This window comes from Leptosomus discolor, chromosome 1, assembly GCF_034619465.1.
Source record: "Leptosomus discolor isolate bLepDis1 chromosome 1, bLepDis1.hap2, whole genome shotgun sequence".
Taxonomy (NCBI): domain Eukaryota; kingdom Metazoa; phylum Chordata; class Aves; order Leptosomiformes; family Leptosomidae; genus Leptosomus; species Leptosomus discolor.
Window position 1 is genome coordinate 155,631,050 of NC_141391.1, and position 24,141 is coordinate 155,655,190.

Consider the following 24,141-nt stretch of genomic DNA (forward strand, 5'->3'; position numbering starts at 1 on the left):
GGGGACCGCTCCTTGCCTCTCAAAGGCACCGCAGGGACAAATCTCTGGGGAAGCAGGAGGTGTGCAGGAGGGGGCTGCCGGGTGGCGCGGAGAAACAAACCCCAAGTCTATCTGTCCACATCGCTCGGCAGCCCCCGGCTCCCAGCCCGGGCCCAGGCTGGACTGTTTGGGGTGACATGGTGGGGACCCTACCTGCCCTCTGGGGCAGGAGGAGTGCAGGCCAGTGTGCCAGACGGGCACGTACGGCGGGGGCGAGGGCAGGAGGCTTTTTGCACACGAGGGTTTCCTTCAACAAAGCTGTTTCTGTCCTGCTCCCAATATTTCTGCCTGTGCGGTTGGGGACCGGGGGGTGTGTGGAGGAGCACAAAGGACCCCAGACAATAGGGCGAGCGGGAGCATTCCTCACACCCATGGCGGCCGGCGAATGGGCTTTGTCTCCTGCCACTGCCTCCCTCCGTTTCGGGGGCAGTCGCTGCCGCCCTCCCCGGCTCCTTTGTTCCCGCGCTGCCTGCCAGGGGTGAGACAGGCAGGTGAGCGGCGTGCGAGGCAGGGGGCTGGCGACGTGCTGCGGCGGGTGCATATTAATAGATTTCTCCAGCCTGTCGCTGGGTGTTTGACTTGATTCATGAGACTCCTCCGTCTTGGGGACGACGGATGCGGCCGGGAGGGAGAGCGAGCAGGGGACAGACCTATTGTCTGCCAGGCCTGGGGCCCTGTCAGTGCCACTCCGGTGGCTGCCACTGCCATCTCCGAGCCCCCCGAAGCACTTTGCACCTTTGGCCTTGACGTCCTTCCTGCCCAGTGTGTCTGTCCAGGGCAATGCGAGGTGGCACCGGCTGGTACCTGCACACCGTGTGTGTCCCTGCGGCGTGAAGCGGCGCAGGGGAGAAGGCAAGCAGGCAGGGGGCAGGCAGGCAGGGGGCAGGCAGGCAGGGAGCAGGCAGGCAGGCAGGGAGCAGGCAGGCAGGGGGCAGGCAGGCAGGGAGCAGGCAGGCAGCGAGCAGGCAGGCAGGGGGCAGGCAGGCAGGGAGCAGGCAGGCAGGCAGGGAGCAGGCAGGCAGGGAGCAGGCAGGCAGGGGGCAGGGAGCAGGCAGGCAGGGAGCAGGCAGGCAGGGAGCAGGCAGGCAGGGGGCAGGCAGGCAGGGAGCAGGCAGGCAGGGGGCAGGCAGGCAGGGAGCAGGCAGGCAGGCAGCTTCCCCAACGCACTGCCTCGAAGTGCAAGAGCAATCGCGCTCCAGTTGCAACGGGCTGCGTCCAAGCAGGGCTGCTCATGCAAGTGAAAACGCTTCCAGCTTCCACCCCGTGCCTTAGCGGCATCAGAAATCAGACATGGAAAAGCCTTTCGGTGCCTTTTTTCTTTTTTTTTTTTTTTAAATGGCAGCTGTAGATTTTACACTAGACTTTATGGTTGGCTATAATTCTTGAACAAAATAAATACGCAGCTGGTGGACAGATATTAGCCAGGCAGCAGTCAGCCTCTGTCTTGAAAAGGCTGATTCAGGTACAGCATTTGATAAAGCTCATACGGAAAGGGTGTGTATGGTAATATCAGGGAAGTAAAATAAACAGGACAGAGCGTACTCTTTCATGCTGACAAAGACCCGGATTGTACATGCTGGGGTGCAAATAGGATTGTTTGCATATTCATCTGGCTCTATCTTCCCCTTTCCCCATCCCTGAGCATCAGTGGTGCCTGAGCTCCTCGGGGAGCTGTTTGAGTCGGGGCGACAAATGTGCATGGGGGATGGGGGCGAAGGAGCACATGGATGAGAGCAGAGAGGGTACTGCTTTCGGGGGCTACAATGGAAAGGGACTAGCTGGTGGGCTAAAGCTCTGAGGTTAGGGTTTGTCAGACTGAATGTACAAGATGAGCTTGTCTGACAGCTTTCCTTTTACAGCCCTAACATGCAGCACATCCTATCCTGAACTAGACATCGAACAATGCATCTAATCACACTCCGGAGCAAAGTAAAGGTCCCAGGTTTGATTTTGTTTTCCTTTTCTTTTTTCCTTTCTTTCTTTTTCTCATCTGTCAAGGAATAAAGTTGAACTGAGGGGGAAAAGGTGCATTTATTCCCAGTGGGTAAAGAAAGGAAGGCTGAAATGAAACATTTTCTCCAACAATAGCACTCCCCCAGCTGCAAACCCCACCTCTGAGTTTCCAGTAAACCTACCAGGACTATAAAGCAAACAAATCAAGAAATGTCAAAGTGTATTTACTCTCTCGTCAACCTGCTGCCCCACTCCCTCTCTGGCACACGTTGGTGGCACACAAGGGTGCACCCCAACGCTGTGTCCCAGGAAGGGGGCATGGCTGTGAGCCTGGCCGGGGAGAGGTGACCGAACGAGGACCTGGCTCCCAACTCCCGCTCTCCGGCCATCGCAGCATGGAAAGGGGGTGCTGGAGCGGAGCCTGTGTTGAGAACAGCGGTGCTCAGGGGCTGTGCCAGCCCTTTGCACTGTCTGCTCTCAGCCAGGCAGAAAATTGGTTGTAAAGGGGAGCTCTCACACACCTGTTTGCAGCTGAAGCCGGGGGAGCTTATGTTAGAGGTCATCCAGGCTCGACTGCTGTCAAATATTGGCTGCAAGGGAGATGGGTTTTCTGAACGCCATGTTATACTTGATGACACATCCAGAATGTCTGGGAAAAGCTTTTTCAAATAAGCTTGTCCCCAAGCTTTTTGCAGGTCTCCTTTTTTTTTTTTTTTTTTTTTTCTTCTTCCTTCTTATAAAGAGAACTAGGCAATCGCAGCATTTGATGAAGTTGCCTCTTAGCCTCTTGCTTCATAGAACGTGGCCTTCCTGAAAAATCAAGGAAATGCTGATAAATTGGGTGTAGAAGACTTGCCTGCCATCCTTCTCCCCATCTAATATTCCTCCCTGCACTGCCCTTGGAGTGCGTCCTGCCCCTAGTTGCTCTGTTAACTTGTCTCTACTTATAACACTCTGTACATAAAACACAAGCAGGCGCTTTTTGCTCTGATTAAAATCATGCTGTGTAAAAGAAAATACAAATTAGCTCTGGCCTTTGGGCTCCTGACAAGTTTCCAGCACTGCTTTCAGCACCACAGAGATTGTGTAACTCCGTGTCCTCCGTGCGGTGACGTCTCCCCCTCCGTCATGAGCTCGGCTGGCTGCTGCACATCCAGGTTCAGCTGTTAATACTTCAAGCAGCTTTTAGCACTCAAGGAGGAAGGGAGACTGCCAGCAGCCGGGTGAAATGCAGGAACTTGATTTTTCTTGCTAGGGGACAATGATGTGGGCAAGGGTAAAAGCAGGAGGATTTCCTGGGTGATTCCCCAAATCTCGATGTTTGTGCACATACCTTCTGGTCTAACGTGTGCCAAGTGACTGGGAAGCTCAGCGCAGGGAGAACTAACACTTCAGTACAGATTAACCCTTGAAGGAAGAGTACAGTAGCCTCTTACACAAACTATGGCTTAAGTTTGCCAGATCTTTTATGTGATGGAACACAGGGTGCATTCCTGCCTTCTCCAGAGATTTGAGCTGGGTACACTGTGTTACACCATTTTGGCGTTGATAACGGAAGGGCTGAGGCTGCAGCTATCACGTCATGTTTTCAGCAGAAACCTTTAAGTCTCGGCGACTTCCTCCAAGGATGCTGAACCAAACACTATCCAGATCCGTGAGTGAACGAGTTGCAAATGACATCACTGGTTCGAAACGGCGTGTGGGCAGGACGTGGGCGAATGTTCCCTGTGCTGGGTGTTTTCTAAAGGTCTCTGAAGCATGAGGTATGACTGAATGACTTGTGTTTTCTTTAAATGACGAGTGGGTGAATCTTGAATCGTTGGGCTGCTTTTATTTTTGTTAGATGTGTGTGGGCTGGCAACATGACTCAGTATTTTCTCTGCAGATGCAAAGATCATACTGCCAATTCTGGATATACTTCGGGCAGTTTCATGCAGAGAACCGGAATGCCTTTTTAGTCCGGAGCTTTGCTTTTCAGCAACCTTAAGCATCTTGATGTGAAAATAAACAAATAATTAAAAAAATGAGTGTTTTTCCAAAATGTACAAAAATGTACTGAAGAAATGACCAAACATGGGGAAACAACCTCTACCCCCATGTTTTCCCAACAATTTATCTGATTATTTTCATGAAATTATTTATTTTGAAAATGTCCATTAATGTCTGATTTTTTTTTTTTTTTTCTGATTCTCTCTAGTCTTGATTGCTGCTGGGCCATCTCTTTGCCTGCTGAATGTCACCTCTGGTATTTGTTTAAGCAGCCATACCCTGCCGGGTGAGAGACACCATCCTCTGACTGATGAGTGTGAGTTCACCCGCTCCTCCGAACAGACAAGTAGGTATACTTGTGGCTACATGTATGTGGCTTGCCCAGTACCCAGAAGTGACACAGACATCCCAGAAAACTTCCCTTTCTACCTTCCGGCAACCTCCCTGCCCTGCTCCCTCTTCTTTATCTTCCCCGTATGCCACCTACAGCCTATGGCATGTGCTTTGGGAGATGCACGAGGCCAGGCACGGGCTCTGGATGCTTTTATTGTGAAACAACGAGTTCTCTCTTCTCCCATGCCCTCTTCTCTGCTGCTGAGCAGAGTGCTGGTAATCATGTCCTTGATAAGAATAGGTTGCTTGCTAAGACCCTTACCTGTATCATTGCCCAGCATCCTAGAGCCACTGATAAACCATTTTTCCCTGCTGATACAAGCCCTTAGCCCACCATGAACCTTGCTGAAGATCTAGGAATGGCTAGACACCAATAGACTTGTGGGAGAAGGATGTTGCACAGCACAGGTTGTCTTCTGGGAGATCAGAAGATGATGTGCCTGTAGATGTACTCTGTAGAGCGTGCAGGGTGAAATGAGTTCCATACACCCTACTTTTTTGATCTCTAACACTAACTTTAACCACAGAAAAATTCCCTTACTCAACCCCTAGCAATGGCCTTGGCTAATGTGACCTGTACTTGGCACCATGACTCAAACCCCAGTACGATCCTGACTCTATACTGGCCTGTACGACAGTGAGCCATACCTGACCAATAGCTAATTATAAGCCGTATGCACAAGCATATATTGTAGTGCTAAGGGACTGTATCATCTTCCTATCATTCTGGCTCTCCAGTTCTAAGCCCAACTCCCTATTCCTGACTTTTTCTCTAGCTTCGACTCCCCACCCATGGCAATAATTCACCCCAAACTTAAGGTCAAGCACATCCATTATCCCTCCAGACCTCATGGGAAGCTGCTTGATTTGGTTAGCAAAAGTGCCTTTCCAGGCCTGTCCCAGAATGACAAGAACTGGGTACCAGTCCTTATCATATCTCTGCAATCCTCACATTATTCAGGAATAGTTCTACATTTTCAGCCCTTTTTACCCGAAAGCCTGATTCCAACCTTAACTGTAAACTATCAGCCAACACTCCTCCAAACATAACCTGAAGCCTTCTGCCAAGCTGGGTGGCGCAGAGGGGCAAAGAAAGAGGTGGTGCTCTTTAGATCTTGGTGTCCCAATCCCTAACCCTGACTTTAGTGCCTGCACACCTTATGTTCTTTACCTCTGAGTAAAGCGCCATTCAACCCCGCCAGCCCCAGCCTTCATGACTGTGTTTCTAAGGTCTTTGCTGGAGTCCAGGCACGGGGCTGGGGTTAGCAGGTGGGGCTTGCTGGATGTAGAGGCTGGAAGTTGTGTTTGTCAGCGGTTGTGCTTAACGGGGTAGGGCATGTTTCGATGGAGTTTAGGGTGGAAAGATTTGTTTCGGGCATGGCTTGAAGGATCAGCTGGCTTGCTCCAGCTGCTGAGGGAATGGTTAGGCTGGGTGCAACCTAGATCATGGGGCAAGAGGGAGCATGGCAGTGTCTGTCCACCAGTGAGAGAGCAGGAGGGCACGCTGTCACAGAGAAGCAGCAGTGGGTCGGGGATGATTAGAAAACCCTGAGAACAGCTGATGTGTTTCAGCGACCCTGCTCCTCTCTGAAAACAAGCGTCATTGCTCCCGCCTGCTTACTTCTCACTGCCCTTCCACCAGTTCTTCGTCACCGTCCCCACCCCTTGTCCTCCTGCCTCTGGATCTCCAGAGCTACTTGCTCCTCTAGAGCTGGTTCTTCAGCCCTCCCCAGCCCTGTGGCACTGCTGCTTCACTTGCTTTTCGGAGTCAGATCTCATCCAGGGGCCAAGCATATGAGACTTACGTGGCTTATTACAAGGCGCTCTGCACCCTGTAGTTCACATTGGCATTTCTTGCTCCCTGCCAGCAAGAGCAAGAGGGCAGAGGGCTATGGTCCCAGGTCTCTTCAGGTGTCAACGTGTTGCTGCGAATAACAAGCTTGCTTCTGAAGTTTTTTTGGGATTGGGCTCTAAACTGGCTTCATTTATTTGTTTACATGCAAGGTCGGTATTGCAAGTTTTGTTTCTACACTGCATTTAATAAGACTGTCATATAAAAGCTCTCCAAGTTTCTGGGAAGAACGCTTATTAAAAGTGGTTTTGTAATTCTTACAGCGTGTGGTCTTTGGCTTTTCTGAACTTTTCCTGTGTTACATTCAAGTACAGTTTAGTGTAGTTGGAAAGAAAGCTTGGAAAGAGAAAAGCTGACAGAGAGCAGGTCAGACTGAGAGGGAGGATGGAGCTGGTTTATGCTGCTTTTTTGCAACAGATGAGGTCGATATTCTCCACCTGCTTGAGGAGTGCCCACAGCAGACTGACTCACTAACACACCTTGTTCTGAGACAAATCACAGCCGCAAAAGGATGTTGTTTGTGACAGCAAAGAAAATGCTTCTTAAATGGTGAGCTTTGCTTTGCATGCCTAAGGTCACAACTTCTTTCTTTTGAAAAAAAAAACCCTTAAGTTTGTTGCAGCAACCAAGTCTTGCGAAGGGAAGGTCCCCATGGAGCGCTGAGACCAACCTGCTTCCTCGTTCTTCACACTCCCATTGTTGGGCAACTTTCTTCGGTCAAGTAAAAACTTCCTCATCCAAGCCAGCATCATGGGACTCGCCCTGAGCAAAGCAAGGTCTCCTCCCCACGTAACCCATGTTAGCCAGCCTCACCCCCACCTCTAACGGGAATACCCAACGGTGTGCTTCCCCACGGTGATTAAGGTGTTCGTCGCTTGCAGAGACCTCCTGAAATGCAACGTGTGTGTGTGTGTGTGTTTTTATGGCCGCTTGGGATAAAGTCACCACTGCAGCTGGTAACTGCAACTTCAAGATAAAACTCGCCACCTGACAGCCTGAGAAACAGCAAACTAAGGAGCAGGGAATTGTTCACTTTCAGACTCCAGCGTGGCTATGTAGGCTGATGCTTCGTTGCACAAACACAGAATAACAACTTCAACTTGAACAGTTGTCTCTTAGTAGCTGTTACATTACCTGTAATTGTTTCTGCAAGAGCTTGCAGGCCTTGCCATTAATATGCATCTTCCTGGGTGAGCTTTTGAATCAGACTAGTAAAGGAAAACAGTATTTTTCATGAGAAAGCTTCTTGGTATGTATTATTTCCAGAAACCCTGAAGCAATAATTTGTTACCTTACCGGTGTTTTTCACCCCTGTTAAGCTTAACATCGGCTTTTTAGAGCACTGATGTGTCCGTGGCTGCATTCTGAGTTGCTGAAATACTGGGATGTGTCAGAAAACAGAACAGTACCAAAGCACCCACTACCACCACCCTGCAGGTCAGAACTGCATGCACTTTCTAAATAGGTCAGGATTTGGTCTGAGAATCCGGTATTTCTTGAAGACGCCCTTCACATTTCCAATATTTCTTTACTTCATTCTCCATTCAGTCACATAGCCTGCATGCTGGATTTATTTGTTTTACATTTCTTTGCTGTCCAATTTGCTGCCAAATCATCATCTCGTGTTGCTGTCTTATATAAATGTTAACATTAGCTCGCTTCCCAGTAACAGCCTGGAAAGGAAACATTTACTTGTGCACTTCCCCCTGCCAAACAAACGTACAGTGTGTGTTTCTGTGCAGCTACTGGCGGTTAAGGGCATGGGATGTAAAATTGTAATGCTGTATGCACGCTTAGTCCATTGCAGTTGTGCTCACCGTAACATGCACTTCAACATATTTATTGTTTCACTTTTAAATTGGTACATTCAGCATGGAGGACATGACTCCCCATCCCCTTACACAACATGATCTCCATAGGTCTTTGAGACTGCCTGCCAGCAGGATAAAAAAATAAATCTCAAGTTTTGAACTCCGCTTTTTTTGTCCTTGATGACATATAATGTCTGCATCAGTGTCACTTCTGTGTCCTGAAAGAATGGGTGATAACATGGAACGGAACAGTGATGCAAAACATCTGCAGAGAAATTGACAAGAAGTAAACCCACCACAAACCCCAGCTCAGCTGCACAAGAACACTGACCCACCCAAACTTTATAAAACCAGACATGCCTCGGCTCTGAGGTCCCTCCAGGAAAACGCACCACCGTGTGTCCGCTGCGGCATTCGGTTCATGCGCTAGTGAGTTGGGGAAACACTTCTTCCAAAAATGCAGTAAACAAGTGTTATTTCATTGACCTTCTGTGACCATTGGTTGGGTCTTCGGCTACTTTTGTCAAACCCACGTGAGAAGAATGGAGCTAAAACCAAAGGAGAAGACCTCTTTGAGCAGGCCTGCGCAGGCCCATCGGCTGGGGGCAGGCAGGCCCCGGCTGCCCCCGCCAGCCGCCAAGCTCAGGTCGGAGCCGGCAGCCCGGGCCCAGGGGGCAGAAAGCGGCAGCACGACCGCTCCAGCACACCCGCCCCGACCGAACGCTGCCGGTTCCTCGGCGGAGCCACCCGCCGGGGGGGGTCTCTAGCAGACACCGGTGCCAACCTTCCCCGCAGGCCGAGCCCTCCCGCTCCCCGACAGCGGCCCCTGGCCGAGGCCGGTACTGCCTGCGGTAGGTCCGGCCGCGGGCCCGGCCTCGGGCCCCTGCCCCACGCCGGGCCGGCGGACAGACGCGTCGCGGCGCCGGTGCCACCGCCCCTGCCCCCAGCGGGGGGGAGGGGGGGGGAAGCGTGGCCGCCCCTGCGCCTGCGCGGGCGGCGGCGGTCCGACAACAAAGTCCGGCCTTCGGGCGCCTTCGGCGCTGCTCGGCCGCTTCCGCCGCGGCGGTTACATAAGGGAGAGCCGGCGCGCGCCGCGGCCCGCCTTCTCCCCCCCGCCCGCCCGTGTCCTCGCGGCACCCTGCCCCTCCCCCTCCCCGCGTGACACGGCTCGGGGGGAGGGGGGGGGGGGGGAGGGCAGGGCCAGCGCGTGCCTCCCCGCGCCCCGCCTCCCGGGGGGGAGGGGAGGGGCGGTGGCACGTGCGCTCCCCCTCCCCGCGCCCATTGGAAGCCCGCCCCCTCCCCACCTCCGCGCACGCTCAGTTGCAGCCGCTCGGCGAGGCGGCCGGGGCCGGGCGTTGCGGGGGGGGGGGGGGGGAGGGGGAGGGGCGGGGTGTGTGGGGGCGTTCCGCGGGGCGCAGGCGCGGCGGGGACGGTGTCCGTGCCGGAGGGGGGGCGGGGGGAACGGGGGGGGGGACGAGCGGGGGGCGTTCCCCCCCTTACCTCCCGCCTCCGCGGGGGCCGGGTGACGCACGTGCGCGCGCCCCCGCGCGCTGTTGTTCGCTCGCTCCCGCGACGGCTGCCCGTGCCTGCTTGCCGGCGGCGGGGCGCGCGCGGCGTGTGGGGCTGGCACGCGCGCTGTTGTTATTGGTGCCGCCGGCCGCGGCGGAGGGAGGGGGAAGGGGGGAGCGGGCGGGCGGGCGCCTCAGTCAGGGAGTTCTTTAAAGATGGCCGGAGCGGCGGCGGCCGCCGCGACCCCCGTGTACTGCGTGTGCCGGGAGCCCTACGACGTGAGCCGCTTCATGATCGAGTGCGACATCTGCAAGGACTGGTTCCACGGCAGGTAGGCGCCGGCAGCCGCGCGGGGGGGGGGAGCGCCGGGGCGGCCGGGCACAGGCGGCGGCAGCCGTGTGTCCCCCGTCCGTCTTCTCCCCCCCCACCCCCCGCCCCCCGGTAACGGCTGGGGGGGACAATGGCTACGCGGTGGCGGCACGGCGGGGGGACGGGCTCCTGTCCGCTCCGGCTCCCCCCCCCCACCCCCGCGGCGGTGGCAGCGGCTGGTGCCGGCGGTGGCTGCCGTCCCCGGGCACATGGGTCGTCGCTTGCGAGGGGGCGGCCGAGGCGGCCGGGCGGGGGGAGGCCGGTTATGAAAGAGCAACAGATGTGGGGCTCCCCAGCCGGCGGCTTCGCTGGTGGGGCCGGCGCCACCCCAAAGTTGAGCCGGCTTTGAGAAGGCGTCGTGTCTCCCCCTCGCCCCGCTCCAGCGCCCCCCCGCCCCCCCCCCCCCCCCCCCCCCCCCGGCGCGGCGTGCGGGGGTGTCTCTCCCGGGACAGGGCGGTCTGTTGGCGGAGAAGTGCGGAGGGGGCACCGCGCCGGGGCGTCGGGGCTCTCCCCCGGCCGGGCCCGGGTTGTTGGCTGGCCGTGCGTTTTGTTTGGGGTGGGCGGAGGAGGGTCTCCCCGCTCCTCTCGTCGCTTTGACGTTTCCAGCCCGGTCCCGAGCGGCCGTCGCCGACTCGCGTGTGTCTTGCGGGCCGAGCGTGTGAATAATAAAGGCCCGGCGGCAGCCTCCCGGCTGCGAGCGGGAGGAGGAGGAGGAGGAGGTGGCGGTGGGGATTCACGGGCAGTTAAACAAAGGAGCAAGTTGGGGGCCCGCGGCTCAAGCGGCTCGCCCGGGCTGGGACTGCGGGGCTCCGAGTTGCTGCCCCCATTATGTGGGGAGCCCCGGCGCCGGCGTGCGGGCCGGGGAGCTGGCGGCGGTGTCGGAAGTGCCTTGTGATTGACAGCAGGACATTTAAATACCCCCCGTGTAACAAAAACAGGCTCCCGGCGAGACGGCTGCCTCGCCCTCTGCCGGCGCCGGGCGGCAGGGCCGGGCTGAGCCGAGCCGAGCGGAGCTGCCAGGGACCCGGGTCCGGCGCCCCCCGCGCCCCGAAGTTGCCCGGAAAGCCGTGACCGCACCGGGGCTTTGCACCTCGGTGGCGCGGCCGGGGCCGAACAAAGCGGTGCGGCGGGAGGGGAGGGGAGGGGAGAGGAGCGGAGAGGAGAGGAGCGGAGCTGGGCGGTAGCGCTGGCGGTCCGGCCGCCGCTGCCTTTCATCTCCTGCCCTCGGCGCTCGCAGCGGAGAAACGATGGTTCTGTGTTGTGGGTTTTTGTTTTTGTTTTTTTTTTTGTTTGTTTCTTTTATTTATGTTTTCCTCCCCTCAATAGCAAGAGAAAAATGCTGGCTAAAAGTAGGTTGTGTATCTAGGTGTTACTTAACAGCAATTATTACACATGAGTGTTTTCTTGCCGTGTTTCAGGATGAAAGGGAGGCTTTCAGTATTTCAGATGTTGACTTGTATGTACGTCGAGTTGATTTGTTCTTTGTATATGGGTTTCCCTCGACTCAAACCACAGTGTAACAGAAACTCTGAAAAGGGCTTTGTAAACTGTAAAAACTAGCAAAGCAGAATTGTCATACCTTTAAAAACAACCCCTCATTAATACTTTTAACTAGACTATTACTACTCTTGGTGGTACTGTTGTTTGAAGCTAGACGCACAACAGCTTTTTTGGATTACGGTAGCTTAATACAAGTTCATCAAAACTCGGTCGCTACTTGTAGCAAAGGTGCAGACACAGTCTGAAGGTCTTAGTACGGTTACAGGTTCTCCTTCTTGCAAGCATTTGTCTGCGTTTGTGTCTCACACTTTCAGTCTGTCTTGGCAATTGCTCGGCTTGCGTGCAGGCTGAGCGTAAATGCTAGTCTTGTGCACTATTACTAGGGTACAAGTGAACTGATTTCTGCAATTGTTACAAGGAGGGAAGTGTTGACTGTTACACGAAGGTGGGACAGACCACTCTGTAGCTTGCTTAAATCTTGATCTGTGTAAAGATCCACGGTGGTTCCTGTGCTTGAGCTCTGTCACGCAATTGGTAGAAGAACCGTGCTAGCACTGAACTGCCTTGATAGTCTGACACCCTAAGTGTGGAAAGTAAGCAAGCCAGCAGGAGCTGGCAACAGCCGCGTTGCTCTGGCATTTAGTTGCATGCTCACCCAGTCCCCTGGCTAAGGGACAAGATTGTGGGAGATTTGTCCTCTCCCGGCTGTGGTCTGCTCTGGGAGTGCCTTTCCCCTGGCTCCAAGAGTGTCTGAAGACTGTTAGAGCTTGTGAAAGAAAATGTGCACACTCACATCTTGAAGGTGTTGGTGAACTTCTTGGTTTCATGCTTTCTTGATATTCCTCCCCCACCCGAGCCTGTGGAATGGGATTGATGTGACTTCATGTTAAGAAACGTGTAAACCCATGCTTACTTCGGGCTGTGGTGCGCTGGCACGTATTACTGGATTATGGACTCTTTGCTGCCTTCCTGTGTATAGTCAAGAGAGTGCCTTAGCAATACGCTGGAGGCAGTACAAAGTCTGTTCTGACAGATTGGTACTAGTCCCTTTAAATTTTACATGATATTTTTTTCTGTGTGTTCTTCTTGCAGTATCTGTCTTCAAATTGACTGTATTTTGGTTTACTGTTGTCAATGTATTAATATTATCAAATATGCATTTTATTGCTTCTGGCAAACACTTGTTTAAAAGCAAATACTTTGATGTGCCTTACAAGGTTGTGAACCTACATTCTGGGTTTTAGTTACTATACGAGTGGGCCTAACATCCGGCCACAATCTTGTGTAATTACCTCTTGCTGAACAAAAGAGCATAACGTGTGTCTCTGTGGTGTTCTAGGTTTCATCACTGTCTTGAATGGCTCACAAGAGTGGAGAGACTACAGAGACTTGGATGTGACAAACTGTCAAATCTTTCAGATGGGCAAATCCATTTATATTTTAGACAATTTTTGTGTTTTTCTGGTCTTTTTATCTTCTTTATATGAAAATGTCACATTAAGCTGCTTCTCCCTTTTGGGCTTGTCTAGGATATGTATACTCCAGCTAGAAAACAGCAGAAAACCTCCTTTGTGCTGCTCTCGCTGTTCAACTTTTTCTTGAATCTGTTCAGTAGCTCTTGACACCTATCTAAGTTCTTGGCTTCATCTTCAAATGATATGTATCATAGCATGAGCCTTCTCGTTCTGTCTATCTCTCCCTTTGTTTTTTGATGCTCTGCCTCAGTTATTAGGTTAACTACACACTGTCATCTTTTCTCGCTTCTGTTTTTTACTCTGATACATGTAACCTGATGCACAGAATATTTTTTTTTAAACCAGTCTTGCAGTCAGCTATGTTCTTGGCATATGTTTGTGGAGTTCACAGAAATCCTATTGTCAGCTTTGAAATTTTTGTCCTTTTTTTCTGTCCATGATACCTGTACTCAACTAGATTTTATGCGCATTACATAGATGTCACTGATTCCTGTAGACAACGTTTCAGACGGGTCAGAACAAACTTAAGTTTAAGCATGTAATTCAGTTTTTGTCTGCACAACGTGATGTTGTCTGTAACGCTTCAGGAGTAAATGATTGTAGAGTTAGCTTGTTAAGGCTTCTTGCTTTGTAAAGCTGCACTGGTACTGTACTGGTTTTAAAGGAGCCTGGAGAAGTCAGTCAGGCAAACTGAGAATTAAAAATGCAGATGGCCCTATGAAGTTTTCTGTGTAGCACTTCTGTGGGATTTTTTGAATGTTAAAAAAGATTTTTTTGGAAACAAGTTGTATTCTTCAAAGCCAGAGTGGTGGGGAATAGGAAGGGAAAGCATATCCCTTTTTGTTCAAAATCAATAGTTTTTCCTAAAATTTCATAATGGTGTCAACTTTGGTGTCTCCCATTCAAGGAGAAGAAAGAAAGAAAACAGCACATCCAGCTTTGCTCAGCTCGCATCTTTGGTGTTTTGTGTAAATGAAACTTAAATTTAGAAGCCATAAATCTTTTTTCTTTTATAAATTATGTTTACAGAAATCAGCATTTCATTTGAACAGGTTAGAGTGCAATAAAGGAAATACAGCACTAATCCGTATGTAGTGTATGTATTTCTGTCACAAAGCAAAATCAAATTGATTAAATTTATATGGAATTGTTTTTAAATTGATTGATTTAAATTAAATTCTTGCTCTCAGGATTAATTCTGTATTCTGTGTAGGCTTCTTTAAAGAATTTTCTTTTCCTTTCCTAGAGCGGTTAATTCATGGTGTATACAACTTTGCCATTAAGTGTTTGATGTTTTTTACAGATTAAGAAATATTTAATAACATAATTTGAAAAGAAAGGTGATTCATGTGCCTTTTGAGGATGATTATTTAAATTGGAGGTGCCTTGAGACTTTTTTCCCAAACGCAAAAAAATTTCAGTGCCAAAATCACATCTGAGCTAAGTTCATGTAGAACATACTTTTTCTAATATTGTATAGATTGGAGCATGTCTTCATTTGGTCTCTGAAGAAATGTAAAATTTCTTAACTGCTCCTTGATCTAATCTCAATTTCAAAATCAAGGTTCCCTCTTGCAGCTGTTTGGTTACGTGGTGCAGGTCCCTCTTAACGCACTGGTTTGTACTCTGAAGGCAGGCTTTCTCCTCAAGAAAAGAAGGAAACACACATGCTATAGAGACTACGTTTCCTGAATTGGTTCTTTGTTTTGGAGCTTTATACATGAGGTTTTGCACGATGGGCTTCGCCAACTCTTTGCTGCTGAAAAAGGCTATCCCACTCCTGGCTGTGTGCTACTGTAATTTCTCTCTTGCTGGTTCAGTGCTTGTCTGATTGTTTGGTAAATCAGCTCTGCTCAGAAAACTGACAAAACCCATTCTTTTGCTGGGTTCGCTTTTTGTCGGGTTACTGAGCTGAACGGGCTCATCAAGGGCTAGGATGAGTCCCAGACTGTTGCAAAACACTGATGAGGACTGTGTTGCTGGAGGAGATGATAGCGGGTGGGAAAAGACAGGGGAGTTGGCCATTTTTCTTCCTCACTGCCCACTTTGGGGTCAATGGTTCACCCAGTTTTGTGGAACCTTGTTTTTGTGTCTCAGTCACCATATGTGATTCTGCTTTGAATCTGATGGCCTCGGCCCAGACCCATCTGCTCATCCAGTGGGGTCCGTAGCAAGCCGGGCATTTCCGGCGCAGCTGCAGTATTGCAACCCCAGAGCATCATCTGTTTGCAGAGATGGGCAAAGCCCCTGCGTCTGTCTTAAAGGCACTTAGAGGACAAGGTATGGTGATGCTCACGTCGGGAAATGTGGAGGCTGCGAAGAGAGACTGTTACAAATGCCTTCTGGTGCGGACTTTCCGTTTACAGAAAATTAAAGCCTTGTAATTGGACTAGACAATCTCCAGAGGTCCCTTCCAACTCCTACCATTCTGTGATTCTGTAATTATAAACGTTCAGGGGCCTGAACTGAATCAACAAATCCTTGTCTGGCCACTAGAGCTTTGGTCTGGCACTCGAGGCTCTTGAGCTGACTTTCTGGCTTTTCTAATGTATAAGCCTTAAATTCTTCCTGTGGCAACTGAGTGGATGTTAGGGAAGTGTTTTAGACCTCAAGGAAAAGTTAATCTGTTTGTTAACCTTACTTTTCTTTGTTTTAGCCTTGTTTCCTCAGAGGTAAGATGGAAGCCTCAGCTTATGTCCAACAAGCTGTGTGTCCTCTGCCAAAGAATTAAATGACTTCAAGTGACTTCAGCTCTTCTAACAATACAAAAGCTGAAACTGTTTTGGTTAAACTGGGAAGAAACTAATAATAATAAGGATGCCAGAGTAGCGCTTGTGTAATTCGGTGTCTGTTTCCAGTCCTTTTTTGTTCTCTGTTTGAGCAAACCATTTTTTCCCCTCTCAGTTCCCATCTGTGAAGTGGGAAGACTCATTAATATATATTAAAGTAGATGTATTCTACCATAATAAGCACTGTAGAGTAGTAAGTATTCAAATGTCTTCAAGTTTTGAAACTCTGTAATAACATGTAGAATTAAATGTACAAGTGTGTTTCTTTACAGTTTTCTTGAAAAACTGGCTGTATTTGAAGTACGTATACTTTGAATGTTAACACTTCTTTCCTTTAGATCTGTAATTTGGTAAATTTTTTAATTTGATGTTCTGGAATAAACCATAGTAGATGTTTTAGAATATGCATTCTGACGTAATAACTAGGTCAAGAAAAAAAAAAAGAGTATTGTCCAATAAAGATCTATCAGAGAACTGAAGGGTACATCATTCAGCTTTTCTAATTATAATGGCAACAAGATTCTGGTGAGTTCCTAAACAATTGTTGAATGCTAATAGTTCTGATTTCTAAAGTACAAATGAATTATTGCCTATTCAATGTTAGTTAAAAGAGACAAAGGTTCAGAATTAGTGATTTAAACACTACCTTTAATTTTTGTAGCATTATAATTGATTGCTATCAGTATTTTCGGTTTCACTGTTTTGTTGGCCATTCTTGACCATGCAAACGAAGGCACCGTCTTTGTGTAGTTTATCTGGCTAATAGTGAATTTTTTATTAGCTGGTTAAATTGTGATGATTGTGTATTCCAAAATGTCATTTGTTGATGCTTACATACCGTTTCAGTATCTTCCTTTCCTTTTGTTATATTTAATGCATGCTTGATTTGACCGAAGAATTAAAGTGTTTTCAGAAGGCTCTGTTTTGTGACTTCTGTATCCACAAACTACAGAGGTAAGAGAAGTCTGGGTGGAGGACTGCTGCTCGATGCACCTAACTTCTGAATATATCTGCTAGGTCCTGCAGTGCAGAGTGTAAAATATAATCTTGTTTTTGTTTTAAACTTATCTTGATCTGTTTATAGTGCTGAGTTCTCTTATGACAACACAATGGCAATAAAATGGATTAAGCCTTACAGTGGAGTATCACTGTGTTAACTGCCAGTGGGTGAAATCACATTAATTTTGTTTTCATTCTTCATTTGTGGTTTCTAGCTTTTTTTTGTGGACAGTTTTCATATTCATTAGCAGATTTCTTATGCTCAGTGCAGTTTTCTGTGCACTTTCTGTATCATCTTTTGAAAGATCATGCGATAGGGTGTCTCCATTCTGTTTACGTGACAGTCTGCACAAGCTGAAGATGAACTCATACTCTTCATGTAAATATTTGTACTTTCCCTACATCATTTAAAAATAAAATACCATTGTCTCAAAACAACTCTTGAGTAATCAGTAAAGGCTTTCATAGATAAAATGTGCATGCTGAAAAACAGAAACATGCTCAATTTTTACATCTGTCTCATTGCTGAAGTATGAAAATTCAATTAACAACACCGCCATTGCTTTATTGGCAACGTAGGAGAGATATTTTAGTGAAATATACAGCTTTTAAAATAGCTATGCTATTTTTTATTTGTCAGTACTTTCTAATGTATTGTAATAACATTAGCTCATGAATACACAGAACTAACAATCTATGGAGTACGAATAGTCTTGAGATGTCTGCTATATGGTGGTAATGTGGATTTATGTGGCTAGTTACATCTCCTCAGGTCAATTCTGCTTTTGAATGGAATTAATATTTAATACTGTTTTCTCCATTACTTCAGCATTAACTAAAGTAGACTTTAAAACTGGTCTTTCTTTTTGAAAGTATTGAGTTCATTGTTGCTCAGGCAGGCATAAATGCTGATGTTTGCCACAAAAGCAAGACAGCTTTTTTTTAAAAACCCTCCCACATCATTCTGTCTTAAAAGCCAACTGGAGTGAGGATGACTGTTCTAAATTTTTAATATATTGTGGTATGAAGTCTATTTATTTTCATTTGAAACTGTCAGCTGACATTGCAGCTAGCTTGGGAAATTCATTTCATAAATTTAATTGTGTTTGTTCCATTTACATTAATGCTTTATTCACTTAAAGGCTCTTAAAGCATTATTCATGAAAATGAGTGCAAGGAGAGGTGACTTTCTGAGAAATAAAGTCTTTGATATTGAGGATATAGCATTGATCTGATCTGCCATTCTTACCACTTATCAGGCAGTATTTTCTGAACAGAGTGACATTTTCCTTTTTGGATATTGATGTTTGAGGGCTAATAAACAAAGGCTAAATTGGGTGAACGAAGAGCAACCAGAGAAATTGCTGTGTCCTATTACCCAATAGTATTTGTAAAAATTCTAGTTGGCTTGCTTAAGGTACAGATTTTTAGTTTTGTTTCAATAACAAAAATATTTGGATCTTTTCGCTAAAGGGTTACGATTATGCTGTTGACTTGCAGAACTCCGTGTCAAGAACAAGCGGGAGCGAAATGAGGCACTGCAACTTAACATGCGGCTTTCAGGGGTACTGTGAGCTGCAGAGTGCTGTGTGGAGCAGTCCAGGAACAGTACCAAAAGCAGGATAGCCGTGCTAATGTGACATTGTGCCCAGGCAAATGTTGCCACTCTGCCTGTCAGGATAGTGTTTTTCCTTTTTGTTTTGTGATGGTGTGCTGTGTTGACATGCCACAGCCTCAAGCCCAAACACATTGTCCTAGGTATTTCTCTGTGCTCTGTTGCTTATGTAAGATAGGATCCAAAGCACATTAACAGGGGTGGTGTGCACATGTAGTCTCTTAAATCTCAAGTTAAGTTCTGACTACAGAGTTTGTCTGCCTGGAGGACACGTCAGAGTGGTGCAAAGGTGAGCAGCAGCTTGCTGCCTCCTGTGCTGTACCCTCCTGTGTGAATTGCCAGGACCTCTGGGGGCATCACTTTGAATCTCTTAACGCTGCAGTAAAATGTGCTGCTCTGATGTAACGGGTATAGGAGAAGTGGTTTAGAATGCTGTTCTTATTCTTGCAAAGCATGAACTGGGCAGCTGTAGTATAGAGTGACTGGACTGGCATCCTTGCTGAAAAGTGTCTTACAGGGCAGTTGCCTTGGCTGCAGCTTATATTTGCAGCATGGTCAGCTGGCTTGTGCTTGAAGCATCATGAAACTCCAGTAAGAAGGGTTTAGGTAGGAACTAAGAGTTAGGATTTTCTGAAGTGAAGATGTAACTCTTAAGTGCTTCTGCGAATGTTACCTCTTGGCTTTTGTATTCTGCCAGTAAGGGCAAATTCTAATTTCATTTTGGTTTTTGGAATTGGTGCCTCGGCTAGCATCGCCAGTGAGAACATACTGTGCGCTGTATTTCCTGGCCCTCATTTGAGTGTGGAAATAACTTTATTGGCTAATGAAAAAACCACAAACCCTCCACTTTATGAAAAAAAATAAAGCTTTTTACTCCCAGTTAGTTCTGATACTAGATACTGAATACACTTATTACTATAAGAGAGATCCAAATTTTGTATATTGCTGAAAGGAAGGTATCGCTGTTGGTGCCAGTGCTTGACCTGTTAATGTGAGGTGCTGTTACCAGCTTCTTACAAAGATGCCTCACATACAAGTGATCTTTTCCCAAAGGTGGTTTCCTTACATTAAGGAATAGAACTGAGATATCTCTACAGTCCTGTTTGTTTATTGCACATTAATGCTCTTGTGCCTTTTTTCTTTGCCCCCAGCATGTGAATGTCAATGCATGCCTCTACCTGAATTGACTGAATCTTTGTCTTTCATCGGGTGACGCTGCATCTAATTCTGTTTTTTCTTCGATGCTGCACGCGGTCTTAAACAGGGATGTTATGTGTGGAGCGGAACAAGGGAATGAGACAAAATAGTGAAAAAGTAGTAAAACATTGGAAAATAAAGCTTTAGCCTTTAAGTATGGTGAGGTGATCAGTGAAATGATTTTGAGCAAACATCTTGTTTGTCTGGACTAAACTTACATGAAACGGGCACTGGCACATGTACATCATGTAGTTACGAGTGAATTGCAATGCGTTCCTTACTGCTCTGGGCGCACGTGTGCTGAGAATGGAAGTGAGCACATCCCTGCAGTATGTGATGTCAGTTCCCGATGCAAACTATGCAGAAAATTCCCAAGGAGCTGCTTGGGGACCATATAGCAGCTTGAAGCAGGAAAGCATCTATCTGCGGCTTTCCACACCGTCCCAGGGCAACACTAGTAAAATATAACATGCGTTTTATAACACATTAGTAAATGTTTTGAATAGTCTATTTTTCTGTCGTATTTTTTTGTACAGCTAATGGGGAATTTGGAGACAGAAGTAACAGGTAAATGTGTTTTATATACCGCATTATTGGTTAATGTGGTATAGTAAAGTTCTTTTTCTTACAATGCTGACCTGAGGAAGCTGGACAAGTCTCTTTCTGGTGTGAGTGTATGCATTGCTCTGAGCCTCCAACAAATTCATCAGCTTTCTGTGGAGTTTGTGCACCATGATACTTCGGGAAAAGGTTTTTGTTAGGAAGTACTGTCTACACCTTTACACACTTGCCAGCCTTGTGTATACCCTCATATGTGTTTGGGAGAAAAACTGTAAATCTCTAAGTGATCATTGTTGGAAACTTACTGACTATACACTAAGAGGCTGGGAGTAAAGCAGATATTTAATTTTCAAAACTGTGTACCAGACACAAAGTAACTGAACGGGACTTCTGGTTTTCAGGGATCTGAAAAATCAGAACTGAGATTGGGAGATTTTTCTGTTCTCCTGGGCTATCTACAAAGGAATTAAGCAGCATAGTGAAGAAGAGACAGTGTTCTAGGAAAAGCTGGATGAAGAGAGGACAGGAAAGTGAAGACAATGCAGAAGGAAATGGATATCAGAACAAGGAATACTTGGAGAATATTAACTTGTACTGTGAGAGACTGGTGTTTTAAATTTGAACATGAATTTGTGAGTGAAAAAAAGCCTCTGTGCTAAAATACCTGCTGCAAAGACCAATCACTGTGAAGTGAACTGTGGAATATCTACGTTCTAATGCAGCTAGTAGGCTTGCTGGTGCTGATACAGATGCTTGGTTGAGTATTTGATTTGATGTAAACCACGGTGAGCAGAAAATAAAAAGCGATGATCAACAATTTAAATTTAAAATGTAGCTTTCTGTGTCTTTCTCTGAATGGAATCTAAGCTGAATCAGCTGCATCAAGTCCAGTTTAGTTCTTGCATTTTCTGAAGATAAGTACACAGTTTGAGGTTGTCTTATGTAACTCCATGGCTTGAATTGCTAAAACTAAAAACTGCCTTTTCAAAGAAAGCTGGCTCTGGGTGTACTACAAATTATATTGAAGGTTGAGGAATTCTCACTCTTCAAATAGCATGATTAACCATTTTCTTAGTATGGTTAGTTTTGTTGAGTTTTGTAGCCAGTGCTATGTAACACAAACAAACTGATAAACTTTTCTGTAATTGACTTGTAAGAAAATGGCTTAATACTTCCTATTCAGTGAATTATTGAACTCATTAAAGGCTTGTTAGAGATCATTGATCTCTAAATCTTATCTAGGAAACACTCATGGTAAAGGATCATTCTTGTGTGAAGTATTTGCTACTTTTTGCTGATTATTAAATAAAAACCTTTTTGGTGCTTTTGGATTGTATTAGCAGAGGTCATAAAGAAAAGCAAAACATTAGTCTCCCTTTCTAACCAGAAAAGCAACAACTGTTAAGTGTTACTTGTACTCCAAAATGTCTGGCAGGTATGAGTCAGGTTTTAGGCAAATTTAATGTCCTCACTGGTTCCTGAAATATTTTAAAAATGCTTTTGGAATTTTCAGGTCAAGTGGTGAGGTGCCAGGTGAGTGTAAGTACTTCTGTGGATAGCGCTCTGTTTTCTGAATTTAGGTAGGCTTTAGGGACCAGCATCCTTATTTGGATATTGCCCTAATACCCTTATATACCTTATATAGATGTACCTTTTTTTTTTTTTCTTCCGTGTTCTTGCAATTTCTCCCTCATTCTTCTCTGCTCTGGATTTGAAAGTAGTTGTTCCTTACAACTCTTCATTCCAAGGCTGCATCCTGTTGTACTTGCTATTTTAACTAATCCACTTAATATCGATTGATGTGGAACAAAAGTCCTCTAATAGTCTTATTTTTGGTTTAAACTAGATTTATAACAGTGTAGTGAAAGACCCAAATTAATCTAGAAAATTTTGATTTAATAAATAACTTTCACAGAATCAGGGAGCTACTGAGGTTGGAAGGGATCTCTTAAGATCATCTAGTCCATGCCCCCTGCTCAAGCAGGGTCAGCTAGAGCAGGCTGCTCAGAACTGTGTCCAGTTGGATTCTGAATATTTCCACAGATGGAGACTGTGCAGTGTCTCTGGGCAACGTCTTCCAATGTTTGACCACTCTAGCAGCTAAAAAAGAAATATGGTTGTTTTTTTTCCTTGTGTCCAGATGGATTTCATATGCTTTAATCTGTGGCCATTGCCTTTTGTCCTGTCACTTACTGAGGAAAGTCTGTTACCTTCCCCTCCCATCAGGGTAATTTATGCACATTGATATTCCACACATTGTAAGATTCCCCTGCTTTTTCTCCAGGCTGAAAAGCTGCGTCGTGCTCAGCCTCTCCTCATCTGAAGGATGCTTTAGTCTCTTAATCATCTTAGTGGCACTTAGCTGGACTTGCTCCAGTGTGTCTCTTCTACTGAGGATCCCAGAACTAGACCTGGCACTCCAGGTGTGGCCTCACTAGTGCTGAGAAGAGGGGAAAGGTCACCTCCCGCAACCTTTTGGCAATGCCTTTCCTAATGTGGCCCAGGAGGCTATTGGCTGCCTTTGCCACAAGGTTGCGTTGTCGGGTGGAGATCAGCTGCTTGTCCACCGGGGCTACAAGGTCCTTCTCTAGCAGAGCTGCATTCCAGCCAGCTGGCCTCCAGCGTGCAGGTTGCTGCAGATTATCCTTGCAGACAAAGCCTAAGACTTGTAATAAAGTGTACTTCCACTCTTGAATTACAAAGACATAATTTACTTAGCTTATATCAAAACATTTTCATATAATCACTTCTTGTAGTATTGACATCCAAAATAAAACACTTGGATGTGTTGCTCTTTGGCAGACTTCCCGTCTTCTCTTATAGAAACAATTAAGCAACATTTGAGTCAGAAACCTTCTCCTGAAGAATTAGTTTTGTGTTTTTCACAAGGGCACCATAGTGTCTCTTGTAATTTTTACAGGAATGGTAAATGTCTGTACTCATTTCCGGGGGACCTTTTGCAGTAGGTCCTCTCCTTCCTGCTTCATACTTTTCTTCTGCATTTCTTTGAGCATTTTTGTTTGAATGTTATTGGTGTTTTGCCCACTATGAAGAAGGTGGCGTTGTAAGAGCTATATATACATACACTAGAGTGATAGATGGATAGAATAGTTTTTCCCCATCTAAAAGCTGTGGAGCTGAGTAGCACAGACCGTGAAGTGAAGAATACCTCTAAAAGCGTGTGTGTGTAAAATCTAGAATAAAATATGTGGATTTGTGCTTTTACAAATAATTTAGGTGACTCTAGATAGTTTACGGTAGAGCAAAACTGGTTTCAGTAACTCGGATCTGAACTTTTTAGAGTTTTAGATTAAAACCAGTATGTCAAATTATATCCAGAATAAAAATAATTGATGCAGATAAAATTCAGTCTTAGTGCTGATGTAGCTCAACCCCCAAACTCTTATTTAGCTTTGTTCCGCACTGTTTGAAGTTTCCACGTGGTCTGAAAATTACTGTGCTTCGTTAATTCCATCTGAAGAGGATTGAACAGTTAAATTTCTGTGGGTGTAATAATGTGTAAAAGTAACTTCTTGATATGTTACGGACTGCATGAATGCAGTTTTGCCTAGTATGCCCCTCTGGATCTCTACAAGCAGTTGAGAATCCAATAAAGATCTCAAAATTATGGGCATTATATAGTTGATTGAAGGAGCTTATTCTACTTACTGCTCTGCCAGCCAGCCAATGTAACATCTGATATTTAAACTCATTATCTGTGTATCTGAAACAGTTTGCTTGTATCATAGCTTAAATAGAAGTTAATGTAATCAGCTACTCCATCTGCGTTTGAAATGAGGATGGTGAACTAGAGATGATGAGCCAGTTTGCTCTCAGATTTCTTCAAAAATGAAGCATCTGTCTCTACTTGCTATTGACTGCAAGTCTCTTTGCCTTACAAAAGTGAGGTATTTCAAAGCTGTAGGAGCCAATGTGTATTATTTTACATTGTGGTTAGGAGATGCAGAAATTATTCTGCTTACTAAAATGTTCTTAGCAATGTCTGAAAAATATTGTAGGTTGGTGGAGGAATTACACAGTTGAGAAACAGAGGAGTTTAAAAAAGTCTTTGTGGTTTTTTTTTTGTTTG

The 24,141-nt window shown here is 46.7% G+C and overlaps 1 protein-coding gene across 3 annotated transcripts in view; it reads left to right on the top strand.

Moving 5' to 3' along the window:
• Positions 1-9,761: 9,761 nt before the first annotated feature.
• The window catches only part of KDM7A (lysine demethylase 7A), a 66,819-nt gene continuing 52,439 nt past the window's right edge, over positions 9,762-24,141 (top strand). For all 3 annotated transcript variants that reach the window (XM_086467996.1, XM_086467989.1, XM_086467981.1), the window contains exon 1: positions 9,762-9,877. In XM_086467996.1, the coding sequence (XP_086324122.1) occupies positions 9,762-9,877 (116 nt within the window). The remainder of the gene's footprint in view (positions 9,878-24,141) is intronic.